The sequence below is a fragment of the Garra rufa genome, chromosome 6, assembly GCF_049309525.1.
Source record: "Garra rufa chromosome 6, GarRuf1.0, whole genome shotgun sequence".
NCBI classification, from domain to species: domain Eukaryota; kingdom Metazoa; phylum Chordata; class Actinopteri; order Cypriniformes; family Cyprinidae; genus Garra; species Garra rufa.
Genome location: NC_133366.1, coordinates 1,256,739 through 1,271,282, shown reverse-complemented (window position 1 = coordinate 1,271,282; position 14,544 = coordinate 1,256,739). Strand labels below are relative to the sequence as shown.

The 14,544-nt window shown below is 37.8% G+C and overlaps 3 protein-coding genes across 3 annotated transcripts; all 3 read right to left on the bottom strand.

Moving 5' to 3' along the window:
- Positions 1-235: 235 nt before the first annotated feature.
- Positions 236-3,538, bottom strand: LOC141336127 (uncharacterized). The gene is made up of 4 exons (XM_073841652.1): positions 3,523-3,538; positions 2,581-2,750; positions 2,149-2,464; positions 236-1,393 (listed from the first exon to the last, which is right to left on the bottom strand). The coding sequence occupies exons 2-4, from the start codon at positions 2,746-2,748 to the stop codon at positions 330-332; spliced, it is 1,548 nt and encodes a 515-aa protein (XP_073697753.1). The 5' UTR covers positions 2,749-2,750; positions 3,523-3,538; the 3' UTR covers positions 236-329.
- A 960-nt stretch (positions 3,539-4,498) lies between these two features.
- LOC141336122 (uncharacterized) lies at positions 4,499-7,533 on the bottom strand. The gene is made up of 4 exons (XM_073841645.1): positions 7,495-7,533; positions 6,773-6,942; positions 6,343-6,688; positions 4,499-5,778 (listed from the first exon to the last, which is right to left on the bottom strand). The coding sequence occupies exons 2-4, from the start codon at positions 6,938-6,940 to the stop codon at positions 4,610-4,612; spliced, it is 1,683 nt and encodes a 560-aa protein (XP_073697746.1). The 5' UTR covers positions 6,941-6,942; positions 7,495-7,533; the 3' UTR covers positions 4,499-4,609.
- A 925-nt stretch (positions 7,534-8,458) lies between these two features.
- On the bottom strand, positions 8,459-12,320 carry LOC141336123 (uncharacterized). Its single transcript, XM_073841646.1, has 3 exons — positions 11,824-12,320; positions 11,394-11,739; positions 8,459-9,618 (listed from the first exon to the last, which is right to left on the bottom strand). Exons 1-3 carry the CDS (start codon positions 12,121-12,123, stop codon positions 8,618-8,620), a joined length of 1,647 nt encoding a protein of 548 aa, XP_073697747.1. The 5' UTR covers positions 12,124-12,320; the 3' UTR covers positions 8,459-8,617.
- Positions 12,321-14,544: the final 2,224 nt, after the last annotated feature.

The following is a 14,544-nucleotide window of genomic DNA, read 5'->3' as shown; positions in this document are numbered from 1 at the left end:
CAGCATATGCTGGTTAGGTATGTTTTGATGCTGGTTTATGCAGCTCCTTTGCTTGTTTTTGTTGGTCCTCAGCTCGTCAAGGACCAGTTTAAACTATCATCAAAACATACCTAACCAGCAGATGCTGTTTTTTTCAACAGGGTCTAAGAAGAAATAGAAATGAAGCAAGTCATTGAGACAAACAGACATTTTTAATTGCATTCCACTGCAAGTAAACTACACAATTACACTGACATTCTTGTTTTTTATTTTTATTTTTTACAACCATAAATACAGCATGGTGGGTTTTTTTAACACAACCTAAAACTAATTACTAATTAATGATGAAACTATGATGATTGTGGAGCCGCGTGTTTCTTCTTGTGTGTCTTAAAACCCCATTTAAAAGTGAATCTCTCGCCGCAGATGGAGCAGCAGTAAGGTTTTTCTCCTGTATGTATTCGTTCATGAACCTTCAGGGAACTTGGTATAGCGAAGGTCTTGTCACAATGGGAGCATTTAAAAGGTTTTTCTTTTGTATGAGTCTTCTGGTGCATTTTTAAGGGCGTTAGCCCACAAAAACTCTTCCCGCAATCGCTACAGTGATACGGTCTTTCTCCCGTGTGAACTCTCTGATGAACTTTGAAAGCAAATGGACTCGCAAAGCTCTTCCCGCAGTCGGAGCACAGGTACGGTTTCTCTCCGGTGTGAACCCTCTCGTGGGTTTTGCGGTGAGTCGAATGATGGAAACGTTTCTCACAGTATGAACACTGATACAGTTTGTCAGAGTGTATTTTTTGATGTGCCTTTAGCTGAGTTGAGTTTTTATAGGTTTTTCCGCACTCACTGCACTTGTGTGGCCTCTCATTGGTGTGCGTGAATAGATGGTTCTCCATAGTTGATCTGAGACTGAATCTCTTCTCGCAATGAGGGCACTGATGTATCCCCTCATTGGTGTGTGTGAGTAGATGGTTCTTCAGAGGAGTTCTCTGGTTGAAGCTCTTGTCGCACTGAGGGCACTTGTATGGCCTTTCACCCGTGTGGAGTCTCATATGAATAGAAAGATTTCTATTGCTACGGAAAAACTTGTTACATTCGTTGCACTGGAAAGTCTTTTCCTCGTGTGTCTTTAAATGAACTTTCATATTATAAGGAGTGGTGACAAATTTCTTCCCACACTGTTCACAGTGAAACTCCTTCATTTCGTGCTTTACTGAATGACGCTTCTTCTCTTTGAAGGTAGAAAAGCTGATGTTGCATCTTTTACAAGTGTAGCTCTTCTGTTCTGTTCGTTTTTTCTTATGTCTTCCTAAATCACCCTGTTTGCTGAATGTCTTTCCAGAGTCTGTTTCTGTCCATTGCTCTTTGGATGTGGAGGCAGTTTCTCCATCAGAAGATGAACCAACGTTGTCATCTGAAAGGAACAAAATCTGAATAAATATTTTTTATTATTCTAGTGCATAAAAAGCTTTTTTACTTCTAGCAAAGTCTGACATTGTGATATATTTTCAGTGTTGCCAGATTGGGTCAACAATTTCCAGCCCAAAATGTCACCAAAACCTTCACTTAATCATTTATTCGAATGGTATAAACATGGAGTCATTGTCTTGTTTTCAATTTCAATTAAGTCACTCAGCTGTTTCCTGATTTCAGATTTACAGTTGATTACAAAGAGCCTTCAAGTCATCTCCTACAACAGACCAAATCCATGTTTCGAGAGCCATCCTCCCACTCTTCACTGTAGATATTACTAATAATTATGCCACTTTGGCACAGCAATCGCTTGAATATACAGCTACAGCTAAAAACCTGTCACTCATCAATTATCACATTTGCTATCGCCCTCAACTGGCTAAAAGTGTGGGCTCCAGAATCAGACGACTTTGCAGTGGATGTGTGTGTTAAGTATGATCTTGATGATTGGATGGAATACAAGCAGGCTTGGGATTTGTTAAATTATTTGCCTATAAAATGTAAATACTGCCCAATTTTTTCCACTCACCCAATCCAATTTTGACCCAAACATGCAAATTCAAAACCACCCAGCTGGAAAGCAATTCACCCGATCTGCAACACTAGATATTATACATGTGCAGCTCATGGTATGTCATTGTCAGTGTCTCAAATTGGCAGAACTTAACAAATTCTGGATAAAATAAAGAAACATACCTGAAGGAACAAAGTCATCATCATCATAATCATTTTGATCATCATCATCATCTTCATCATCCTGCTCTTCCTCATCATGTTCTTCCTTTACAGTGGTTTCTTCTGCTCTGTTCTCTATCAGGTTCCTGCAGTCCACCAGTTTGACGGAGCACATCTTCAGCGGCGTCAGCAGCATCTCCTGTTCTTCAGTTTTACATTCAAAGGTTTGATCAATGGATTCATGATCCTCGGTATCACTATGACAGAGCAAACTCAGACTACACTCTGAGTCCTGTGTGTTTCTGGATCTCTGTTCTCTGACCCTCCAGACTGAGCCCTGGACAAACACAATCAGTAATACATCTATAATAGTATAATGAAAAATAAGACATTAATTCACGTAACAATCAGTCCATATTAGCAGCTAAAGATGAAATCAAGAGCTTCTCAGACCTCTTTGATCAGTTTGTGTTCTCTTTCTCTCAGCTTTGCCTCCAGTGACGCCACCTCTTTCTTCAGCTGACAGATTTCTGTGATGAAATCCTCAATATCCAGCATGGACAGATCAGTTCCTACTGATTTACAGCAGATCACATCCACCTGCACTTCCGTGCTCAACATCTCTGAACACACAAACACATCATGACATACTTCAAATGCACTGACACTGATTTAACCTCAAAATGATGGTTTACAACAGAACAAGATCTGAACTACCTTGATATTAGAAAATAACATTTTATTTCTGAGAACATTCAGAAAAAAAACATCTCATGTGTATGTGTTTAGTGTGTTTCATTAAAGCATTGAGCCACCACAGAGCTGTGGATGTTATCAAATATTATGTAATATTACATGCATATTTTCAAATATTGTCAAATTTCTACGAATTTCTCCCCAAACTGTGCATTCCCTGCTGAAAAAAACAGCTAAAACCAGCCTAGGCTGGTTGGCTGGTTTTAGCTGGTCATAGCTGGGAGGCAGGCTGGTTTTAGAGGGGTTTTGGCCATTTTTCCAGCCTGGCCAGGCTGGTCTTAGCTGGTCAGGCTGGGAAACCACCAGCTAAAACCAGGCTGGGAGACCAGCTTAAACCAGCCAACCAGCCTAAGCTGGTTTAAGCTGTTTTTTTCAGCAGGCTTGAAAATTAACCATGTGTTAATATAAAAATGTTCACTATATCCCGGTTAAATCGTGGTTACTGTAGTAAAATAATAGGCCTTCTTGTTTTGGCTACTGTTGTAAAAAAAAAAAAAAAAAAAAAAACACTATTATTGTTCATAAGGCGAGTGGACGAAGAAAACCTTCATTCATTAAAACACAGAAACTGAAAAATAGTAGCCTAACAAGAACATACAGCTAAAACATTTAAATAATGTAAAACAGATAAGCATTTACCGTCTGGGTGCTCCAGTCTTCTCTTTCTTAGATGTTTAATGGCGGGAGGCAAACCAGCTTAAATGGTGCATTTACCGCCACCAACTGGACAGGAGTGTGTAGCGATAACTGGGAGTCAAACACAATTGATACTAGCCTTTATTCTGTTGAACAACCCCGTTTCTCTTAAGAAAAAAAATTAAAATGTTATAAACCCTTGACTCTTTCTGTGTTTTCTAAATATACTTTGTACAATGAATCAACACATGTTCAGCTGTTTCTGTGCATTTCCAGATTCTCTTTTCCCGATGATGAACAGTGAGTAATTAAGCGATGTGTTCCCTATTCGGATTCTACTATAGAGTACGAGAAATTACCGTTATTTTTTAAATTAGGCGAGTTCGCGGTTTTTGTGGAAGACAGGAGAAAACGCGCGCAGATATCAGAGGAGCGCAGTAAAGAAAGATACAAGTGTGTGTTTGTAAATAATGTGTTTATGATTTAAAGTAATATTAGTTTTGTATGCTTTTCACACACAACCCCGGTCTAATATTTTAGCTATTAAAGTTGTAAGAGGATGTTTTTATGTGTATAGTTTATTCGTGAATCCTGAACTCTGAATGTTTCCACACTTCATTAAGCAGCTCAAGAACTTTAAGCTAAGATAAGACAAATTTCTTTACCAGCACATCAGCCTTTAATGATTCCTGAAGGTTCATGAGTATTCAAATAGAAAAATAGATTTTTGTACTGGAACAATATTTTATCATATTAATGTGTTCGGGTTTTTACTCCCCTGGTGAAAGAAAAACAACAGCATATGCTGGTTAGGTATGTTTTGATGCTGGTTTATGCAGCTCCTTTGCTTGTTTTTGTTGGTCCTCAGCTCGTCAAGGACCAGCTTAAACTATCATCAAAACATACCTAACCAGCAGATGCTGTTTTTTTCAACAGGGTCTAAAATAAGAAATAGAAATGAAGCAAGTCATTGAGACAAACAGACATTTTTAATTGCATTCCACTGCAAGTGAATTACACAATTACACTGACATTCTTTGTGATTTTTTTTTTAACACAACCTAAAACTAATTACTAATTAATGATGAAACTATGATGATTGTGGAGCCGCGTGTTTCTTCTTGTGTGTCTTAAAACCCCATTTAAAAGTGAATCTCTCGCCGCAGATGGAGCAGCAGTAAGGTTTTTCTCCTGTATGTATTCGTTCATGAACCTTCAGGGAACTTGGTATAGCGAAGGTCTTGTCACAATGGGAGCATTTAAAAGGTTTTTCTTTTGTATGAGTCTTCCGGTGCCTTTTTAAGGGCGTTAGCCCACAAAAACTCTTCCCGCAATCGCTACAGTGATACGGTCTTTCTCCCGTGTGAACTCTCTGATGAACTTTGAAAGCAAATGGACTAGAAAAGCTCTTCCCGCAGTCGGAGCACAGGTACGGTTTCTCTCCGGTGTGAACCCTCTCGTGGGTTTTGCGGTGAACTGAATGATGGAAACGTTTCTCACAGTATGAACACTGATACAGTTTGTCAGAGTGTATTATTTGATGTGCCTTTAGCTGAGTTGAGTTTTTATAGGTTTTTCCGCACTCACTGCACTTGTGTGGCCTCTCATTGGTGTGCGTGAATAGATGTTTCACCATAGTTGATCTGAGACTGAATCTCTTCTCGCACTGAGGGCACTGATGCTGCTTCTCATCGGTGTGTGTGAGTAGATGGTTCTTCAGATGAGTTCTCTGGAAGAAGCTCTTGTCGCACTCACTGCACTTGTATGGTCTCTCATTGCACTGATGTTTCCCCTCATTGCTGTGTGTGAGTAGATGGTTCTTCAGAGGAGTTCTCTGGTTGAAGCTCTTGTCGCACTGAGGGCACTTGTATGGCCTTTCACCCGTGTGGATTCTCATATGAACAGAAAGATTTCTATTGCTACGGAAAAACTTGTTACATTCGTTGCACTGTAAAGTCTTTTCCTGGTGTGTCTTTAAATGAACTTTCATATTATAAGGAGTGGTGACAAATTTCTTACCACACTGTTCACAGTGAAACTCCTTCTCTTCGTGCTTTTTTGAATGACGCTTCTTCTCTTTTAAGGTAGAAAAGCTGATGTTGCATCTTTTACAAGTGTAGCTCTTCTGTTCTGTTCGTTTTTTCTTATGTCTTCCTAAATCACCCTGTTTGCTGAACGTCTTTCCAGAGTCCGTTTCTGTCGATTGCTCTTTGGATGTGGAGGCAGTTTCTCCATCAGAAGATGAACCAACGTTGTCATCTGAAAGGAACAAAATCTGAATAAATATTTATTTTTGTACTTTTTTTATTCATTCTAGTGCACAAAACTTTTTCTTGCAAAGTCTGACATTGTGATATATTTTCAGTGTTGCCAGATTGGGTCAACAATTTCCAGCCCAAAATGTCACCAAAACCTTCACTTAATCATTTATTCGAATGGTATAAACATGGAGTCGTTGTCTCGTTTTCAATTTCAATTAAGTTACTCAGCTGTTTCCTGATTTCAGATTTACAGTTGATTACAAAGAGCCTTCAAGTCATCTCCTACAACAGACCAAATCCATGTTTCGAGAGCCATCCTCCCACTCTTCACTGTAGATACTACTAATAATTATGTCACTTTGGCACAGCAATCGCTTGAATATACAACTAAAAACCTGTCACTAACAAGCAAATTCAAAACCACCCAGCTGGAAAGCAATTCACCCGATCTGCAACACTAGATATTATACATGTGCAGCTCATGGTATGTCATTCTCAGTGTCTCAAATTGGCGAAACTTCTTAAATTCTGTTAATTTAGGCCATAAAAGAAAGAAACATACCTGAAGGAACAAAGTCATCATCATCATCATCATTCTGATCATCATGTTCTTCCTCATCATGTTCTTCCTTTACGGTGGTTTCTTCTGCTCTGTTCTCTATCAGGTTCCTGCAGTCCACCAGTTGGATGGAGCACATCTTCAGCGGCGTCAGCAGCATCTCCTGTTCTTCAGCTTCACATTCAGAGGTTTGATCAATGGATTCATGATCCTCGGTATCACTATGACAGAGCAAACTCAGACTACACTCTGAGTCCTGTGTGTTTCTGGATCTCTGATCTCTGGTGCTCCAGACTGAATCCTGAGCTTCTGTCCCATCAGACACACGCACTGAAACCTTCTCCACATCCTGACAAACAATAGGACAATACAAGATAGTAGGATTCAAAATAAGATATTAGCAGCTAAAGATGAAATCAAGAGCTTCTCAGACCTCTTTGATCAGTTTGTGGTCTCTTTCTCTCAGCTTTGCCTCCAGTGACGCCACCTCTTTCTTCAGCTGACAGATTTCTGTGATGAAATCCTCAATATCTAGCATGGACAGATCAGTTCCTACTGATTTACAGCAGATCACATCCACCTGCACTTCCATGCTCAACATCTCTGAACACACAAACATATCATGACATACTTCAAATGCACTGACACTGATTTAACCTCAAAATGATGGTTTACGACGGAACAAGATCTGAACTGCCTTGATATTAGAAAACAACCTTTTATTTTTGAGAACATTCAGAAAAAAAATATTTCATATGTATGTGTTTAGTGTGTTTCGTTAAAACATTGAGCCACCACAGAGCAGTGGATGTTATAAAATATTATGTAATATTACATTAATATATTCAAATATTGTCAAATTTCTACGAATTTCTCCCCAAACTGCATTGAAAATGAACCATGTGTTAATATAAAAAATGTTCACTACCAATATCCTGGTTGAATCGTGTTGACTGTAGTAAAACAATAGGCCTACTTGTTTTAGCTACTGTTGTAAAAAGTAAACAAAACAAAAAAAAAACACTATTATTGTTCATAAGGCGAGTGGACGAAGAAAACCTTCATTCATTACAACACAGAAACTGAAAAATAGTAGCCTAACAAGAACATAAACAGCTAAAACATATAAACAATGTAAAACAGATAAGCATTTACCGTCTGGGTGCTCCAGTCTTCTCTTTCTTAGATGTTTAATGGCGGGAGGCAAACCAGCTTAAATGGTGCATTTACCGCCACCAACTGGACAGGAGTGTGTAGCGATAACTGGGAGTCAAACACAATTGATACTAGCCTTTATTCTGTTGAACAACCCCGTTTCTCTTAGGAAAAACATTAAAATGTTATAAACCCTTGACTCTTTCTGTGTTTTCTAAATATACTTTGTACAATGAATCAACACATGTTCAGCTGTTTCTGTGCATTTCCAGATTCTCTTTTCCCGATGATGAACAGTGAGTAATTAAGCGATTGTGTTCCCTATTCGGATTCTACTAGAGTCCGAGAAATGACCGTTATTTTTTTAAATTAGGCGAGTTCGCGGTTTTCTGTGGAAGACAGGAGAAAACGCGCGCAGATATCAGAGGAGCGCAGAAAAGAAAGATACAAGTGTGTGTTTGTAAATAATGTGTTTATGATTTAAAGTAATATTAGTTTTGTATGCTTTTCACACACAAATCCGGTCTAATATTTTAGCTATTAAAGTTGTAAAAGGATGTTTTTATGTGTATTGTTGATTCGTGAATCCTGAACTCTGAATGTCAGTTTCCACACTTCATTAAGCAGCTCAAGAACTTTAAACTATGATAAGACAATTTTTTTTACCAGCACATCAGCCTTTAATGATTCCTGAAGGTTCATGAGTATTCAAATAGAAAAATAGATTTTTGTACTGGAATAATATTTTATCATATGTGTTCGTGTTTTTATTCCCCTGGTGAAAAAAAAACAACAGCATATGCAGGTTAGGTATGTTTGGATGCTGGTTTATGCAGTTCCTTTGCTTGTTTTTGCTGGTCGTTAGCTGGTCAAGGATCAGCATAAACCAGCATCAAAACATACCTAACCAGCAGATGCTGTTTTTTTCAACAGGGTCTAAAATAAGAAATAGAAATGAAGCAAGTCATTGAGACAAACAGACATTTTTAATTGCATTCCACTGCAAGTAAATTACACAATTACACTGACATTCTTTGTGATTTTTTTTTAACAACCATAAAATACAGCATGGTGGGGGTTTTTTTTAACACAACCTAAAACTACTCACTAATTAATGATGAAACTATGATGATTGTGGAGCCGCGTGTTTCTTCTTGTGTGTCTTAAAACCCCATTTAAAAGTGAATCTCTCGCCGCAGATGGAGCAGCAGTAAGGTTTTTCTCCTGTATGTATTCGTTCATGAACCTTCAGGGAACTTGGTATAGCGAAGGTCTTGTCACAATGGGAGCATTTAAAAGGTTTTTCTTTTGTATGAGTCTTCTGGTGCATTTTTAAGGGCGTTAGCCCATAAAAACTCTTGCCGCAATCGCTACAGTGATACGGTCTTTCTCCCGTGTGAATTCTCTGATGAACTTTGAAAGCAAATGGACTCGCAAAACTCTTCCCGCAGTCGGAGCACAGGTACGGTTTCTCTCCGGTGTGAACCCTCTCGTGGGTTTTGCGGTGAACTGAATGATGGAAACGTTTCTCACAGTATGAACACTGATACAGTTTGTCAGAGTGTATTTTTTGATGTGCCTTTAGCTGAATTGAGTTTTTATAGGTTTTTCCGCACTCACTGCACTTGTGTGGCCTCTCATTGCACTGATGTTTCCCCTCATTGCTGTGTGTGAGTAGATGGTTCTTCAGAGGAGTTCTCTGGTTGAAGCTTTTGTCGCACTGAGGGCACTTGTATGGCCTTTCACCCGTGTGGATTCTCATATGAATAGAAAGATTTCTATTGCTACGGAAAAACTTGTTACATTCGTTGCACTGTAAAGTCTTTTCCTGGTGTGTCTTTAAATGAAGTTTCATATTATAAGGAGTGGTGACAAATTTCTTCCCACACTGTTCACAGTGAAACTCCTTCATTTCGTGCTTTTTTGAATGACGCTTCTTCTCTTTTAAGGTAGAAAAGCTGATGTTGCATCTTTTACAAGTGTAGCTCTTCTGTTCTGTTCGTTTTTTCTTATGTCTTCCTAAATCACCCTGTTTGCTGAACGTCTTTCCAGAGTCTGTTTCTGTCGATTGCTCTTTGGATGTGGAGGCAGTTTCTCCATCAGAAGATGAACCAACGTTGTCATCTGAAAGGAACAAAATCTGAATAAATATTTATTTTTGTACTTTTTTATTCATTCCAGTGCACAAAAAACTTTTTCTTGCAAAGTCTGACACTGTGATATACAGTGTTGGGGAGTAACTAGTTACATGTAACGGCGTTACGTAATTTAATTACAAAATAAATGTAACAGTAATTTGTTACAGTTACTTATGAAAATGTTAAAGATTACAAATGGGGTTACATCTAAAAATTTTCTTTAAAAATTTGGGATATGTTGAATAATATTAATCTGTTGCTTTGCCTGTTTTTGATATGCACGATGCCTTCTGCTAAGGCCATTTATTAAAGCGGTGCTATTCTGATGCTTTTGATTGGTTTGAAATGAATTTGTGGTGCACCACGTCTGCCAATCAGGTTAATCCTCTTTGTCAGCGCGTTCATCGTCCCCTTTGTGTATTCAAGACCAATATTAAAAACATTCATAAGAAATTAGCTAGCCTGCTAGCTGCCTTTACCAGACACACTTGTATTTATGAACCCTTTCACAAAAAAACATCACATTTTTTCTCCTTGAATAAGGTTGGTAATGTCAGATCTAACTTGCGATTTTATCACATTAACCCATTTTAATTTTGAGTGTCATTTGTAAAATCAGTGCTTACACGATTTTCAGCTGAAACGTGACTAATGATTTGAAGGATGAAAATCCGCTGCAGTTTAGTTTATTTTCAAATAATATAGATCTATTTTTCTCAAGGGCTTGAAACTTTTCTCTATAATGATCGATGTTGACCTAACGTGCCACCTAGTGGACAAATCTCTCAATTAGTTTGTCCCATTTTGTCTTGCAAAATCGATTTTTATGACACAGCTACAATGATGGAGTCTGTTTGGATTTGGCAGTATCTATTCTAGAATCTATTCTTTCTTCTGTTTGTGAGAAATAATTATTAGCCCTGTATGGTATAATGATTTCCCTTCACACATAGTGGTAAAAAAAAAAATAACAGTATGCAGATTTTTACTATTTTTTTATTATATCAGTAAGAAGAAAAAAAACGTGTTTTTACTACATTATTATAATCTAGAATTGTGTTTTCTCTTAAATAGAACTAAAAATAATTATCTATTATTTTGAATAGATGCTTGAAAATGATTTAGTTGAAAATATCCATTAGAAACTTAAAAGTAATCAAAAAGTAATCAGATGTAATCAGTTACTTTACTTTTCTAAAGTAATTGAAAAGGTACACTACTTATTACATTTTAAATAGGGTAATTTGTAATCTGTAATCTATTACATTTTCAAAGTAACCTCCCCAACACTGGTGATATATTTTTAGTGTTGCCAGATTGGGTCAACAATTTCCAGCCCAAAATGTCACCAAAACCTTCACTTAATCATTTATTCGAATGGTATAAACATGGAGTCGTTGTCTCGTTTTCAATTTCAATTAAGTCACTCAGCTGTTTTCTGATTTCAGATTTACAGTTGATTACAAAGAGCCTTCAAGTCATCTCCTACAACAGACCAAATCCATGTTTCGAGAGCCATCCTCCCACTCTTCACTGTAGATACTACTAATAATTATGTCACTTTGGCACAGCAATCGCTTGAATATACAACTAAAAACCTGTCACTAACAAGCAAATTCAAAACCACCCAGCTGGAAAGCAATTCACCCGATCTGCAACACTAGATATTATACATGTGCAGCTCATGGTATGTCATTCTCAGTGTCTCAAATTGGCGAAACTTCTTAAATTCTGTTTAGGCCATAAAAGAAAGAAACATACCTGAAGGAACAAAGTCATCATCATCATCATCATTCTGATCATCATGTTCTTCCTCATCATGTTCTTCCTTTACGGTGGTTTCTTCTCCTCTGCTGTCTATCAGGTTCCTGCAGTCCACCAGTTTGATGGAGCACATCTTCAGCGGCGTCAGCAGCATCTCCTGTTCTTCAGCTTCACATTCAGAGGTTTGATCAGTGGATTCATGATCCTCAGTATCACTATGACAGAGCAAACTCAGACTACACTCTGAGTCCTGTGTGTTTCTGGATCTCTGATCTCTGGTGCTCCAGACTGAATCCTGAGCTTCTGTCCCATCAGACACACGCACTGAAACCTTCTCCACATCCTGACAAACAATAGGACAATACAAGATAGTAGGATTCAAAATAAGATATTAGCAGCTAAAGATGAAATCAAGAGCTTCTCAGACCTCTTTGATCAGTTTGTGGTCTCTTTCTCTCAGCTTTGCCTCCAGTGACGCCACCTCTTTCTTCAGCTGACAGATTTCTGTGATCAAATCCTCAATATCCAGCATGGACAGATCAGTTCCTACTGATTTACAGCAGATCACATCCACCTGCACTTCCATGCTCAACATCTCTGAACACAAACATATCATGACATATTTCAAATGCACTGACACTGATTTAACCTCAAAATGATGGTTTACAACGGAACAAGATCTGAACTGCCTTGATATTAGAAAACAACCTTTTATTTTTGAGAACATTCAGAAAAAAAATATTTCATATGTATGTGTTTAGTGTGTTTCGTTAAAACATTGAGCCACCACAGAGCAGTGGATGTTATCAAATATTATGTAATATTACATGCATATATTCAAATATTGTCAAATTTCTACAAATTTCTCCCCAAACTGCATTGAAAATGAACCATGTGTTAATATAAAAAATGTTCACTACCAGTATCCTGGTTGAATCGTGTTGACTGTAGTAAAACAATAGGCCTACTTGTTTTAGCTACTGTTGTAAAAAGTAAACAAAACAAAAAAAAAAACACTATTATTGTTCATAAGGCGAGTGGACGAAGAAAACCTTCATTTAGGGATGGGTCGCTCGACACCCAGTTTCGACACACGTGTCGAGTTTTCGACACGCTAGTGCTTCGAAACAGTGTTTCGGAGCATTGCTTGAAATGAGGCTGTCACGTGACCTGTGGAAATGAAGCTTTGTTTCCTCACTGACACGTCATTAAGGCTCAAACACACAGCGCGACGATTGCGCTATCCCATACCCGCTGTCCATTTTATTCCAATGTTATAATTATATCCATAATTGTCATGTCTTTATGTTTTTTTACATGGTGTATTATTATAAAAAAAATATATAATAAAAACAATGACGTTTGAATGTCTGTTGTATGAATGTAAATTAAAACACCTTGCGGTCTCAACCACTGTCCCAAAATGAATAAAAGTCCTTCCTCAACTACAAACTTGTTTGCTGCTTGTAAACGCCGTCCTTGTGAACGCCGTCCTCAGCTCACATTGCTTGTTTAATATCAATATGGAAAATGCACGCAAGAGACCCCGTTCTCAAGTGTGGGAACACTTCAGTCTGGACAGTCCTAATAAAGTTTCATGCTTAATATGTGAATCAGTAAAAAAAGGAGCCGCTTAAGCTCCAGCACAGCAGAACAAATAATATTCTTGAATAAAAATATTTAGTTGCATTTGTGTGTGTATTTTTTTTATTTTTGGTGTTGTTGTTTTTGTACAACGTACATGTTTGTGATGTTTTGTAAAGAACACAGAAAAATGGAGCAATGAAAAACAAAAAATCACACATGCCTATAGGTCTCTATGTAGAAGGGGGAATGTTTGATGTGAGTACAAATGAAAAACAGAAAGTCTTTATTGCCATTATATTGTCAAAAAAAAGGGGGGGGGGACTCTACACACACACACACACACACACACACACACACACACACACACACACCACCATCTTGCTAATTACATATGTTTATTAAATACACAAACACAATCTTACACTGAACAAAACACTTCAATGGCACAGCTGGTGTAGAGATTTTTTTTGACCACCAGATGGAGAAGTAGAGCACTGTGTCAAAAAGCTTCGAAGCATCAACGCAGTTTGTAGTAAAAGCTTCACTGCTTCGGAAGCTTCGTTCGGCACATCCCTACCTTCATTCATTACAACACAGAAACTGAAAAATAGTAGCCTAACAAGAACATAAACAGCTAAAACATATAAACAATGTAAAACAGATAAGCATTTACCGTCTGGGTGCTCCAGTCTTCTCTTTCTTAGATGTTTAATGGCGGGAGGCAAACCAGCTTAAATGGTGCATTTACCGCCACCAACTGGACAGGAGTGTGTAGCGATAACTGGGAGTCAAACACAATTGATACTAGCCTTTATTCTGTTGAACAACCCCGTTTCTCTTAAGAAAAACATTAAAATGTTATAAACCCTTGACTCTTTCTGTTTTCTAAATATACTTTGTACAATGAATCAACACATGTTCAGCTGTTTCTGTACATTTCCAGATTCTCTTTTCCCGATGATGAACAGTGAGTAATTAAGCGATGTGTTCCCTATTCGGATTCTACTATAGAGTCCGAGAAATGACCGTTACTTTTTAAATTAGGCGAGTTCGCGGTTTTTGTGGAAGACAGGAGAAAACGCGCGCAGATATCAGAGGAGCGCAGTAAAGATACAAGTGTGTGTTTGTAAATAATGTGTTTATGATTTAAAGTAATATTAGTTTTGTATGCTTTTCACAAACAACCTTGGTCTAATATTTTAGCTATACAGTTGTGTAAGAGGACGTTTTTATGTGTATTGTTGATTCGTGAATCCTGAACTCTGAATGTCAGTTTCCACACTTCATTAAGCAGCTCAAGAATTTTTAAGCTATGATAAGACAATTTTTTTTTTTACCAGCACATCAGTCTTTAATGATTCCTGAAGGTTCATGAGTATTCAAATAGAAAAATAGATTTTGGTACTGGAATAATATTTTATCATATTAATGTGTTCGTGTTTTTACTCCCCTGGTGAAAGAAAAACAGCATATGCTGCTTAGGTATGTTTTGATGCTGGTTTATGCAGCTCCTTTGCTTGTTTTTGTTGGTCCTCAGCTCGTCAAGGACCAGCTTAAACTA

What these genes read in the sequence shown, in the direction of transcription:
- LOC141336123 (XM_073841646.1), bottom strand. Translation starts at nt 12,123, where the DNA reads ATGTTCTCAAAAATAAAAGGTTGTTTTCTAATATCAAGGCAGTTCAGA. An exon ending in ACCACAAACTGATCAAAGAG is followed by an intron (nt 11,740 to 11,823) that starts GTCTGAGAAGCT and finishes ATTGTTTGTCAG; the next exon opens with GATGTGGAGAAGGTTTCAGT. An exon ending in TGATGACTTTGTTCCTTCAG is followed by an intron (nt 9,619 to 11,393) that starts GTATGTTTCTTT and finishes TGTTCCTTTCAG; the next exon opens with ATGACAACGTTGGTTCATCT.
- LOC141336127 (XM_073841652.1), bottom strand. Translation starts at nt 2,748, where the DNA reads ATGTTGAGCACGGAAGTGCAGGTGGATGTGATCTGCTGTAAATCAGTA. An exon ending in AACACAAACTGATCAAAGAG is followed by an intron (nt 2,465 to 2,580) that starts GTCTGAGAAGCT and finishes GTGTTTGTCCAG; the next exon opens with GGCTCAGTCTGGAGGGTCAG. An exon ending in TGATGACTTTGTTCCTTCAG is followed by an intron (nt 1,394 to 2,148) that starts GTATGTTTCTTT and finishes TGTTCCTTTCAG; the next exon opens with ATGACAACGTTGGTTCATCT.
- LOC141336122 (XM_073841645.1), bottom strand. Translation starts at nt 6,940, where the DNA reads ATGTTGAGCATGGAAGTGCAGGTGGATGTGATCTGCTGTAAATCAGTA. An exon ending in ACCACAAACTGATCAAAGAG is followed by an intron (nt 6,689 to 6,772) that starts GTCTGAGAAGCT and finishes ATTGTTTGTCAG; the next exon opens with GATGTGGAGAAGGTTTCAGT. An exon ending in TGATGACTTTGTTCCTTCAG is followed by an intron (nt 5,779 to 6,342) that starts GTATGTTTCTTT and finishes TGTTCCTTTCAG; the next exon opens with ATGACAACGTTGGTTCATCT.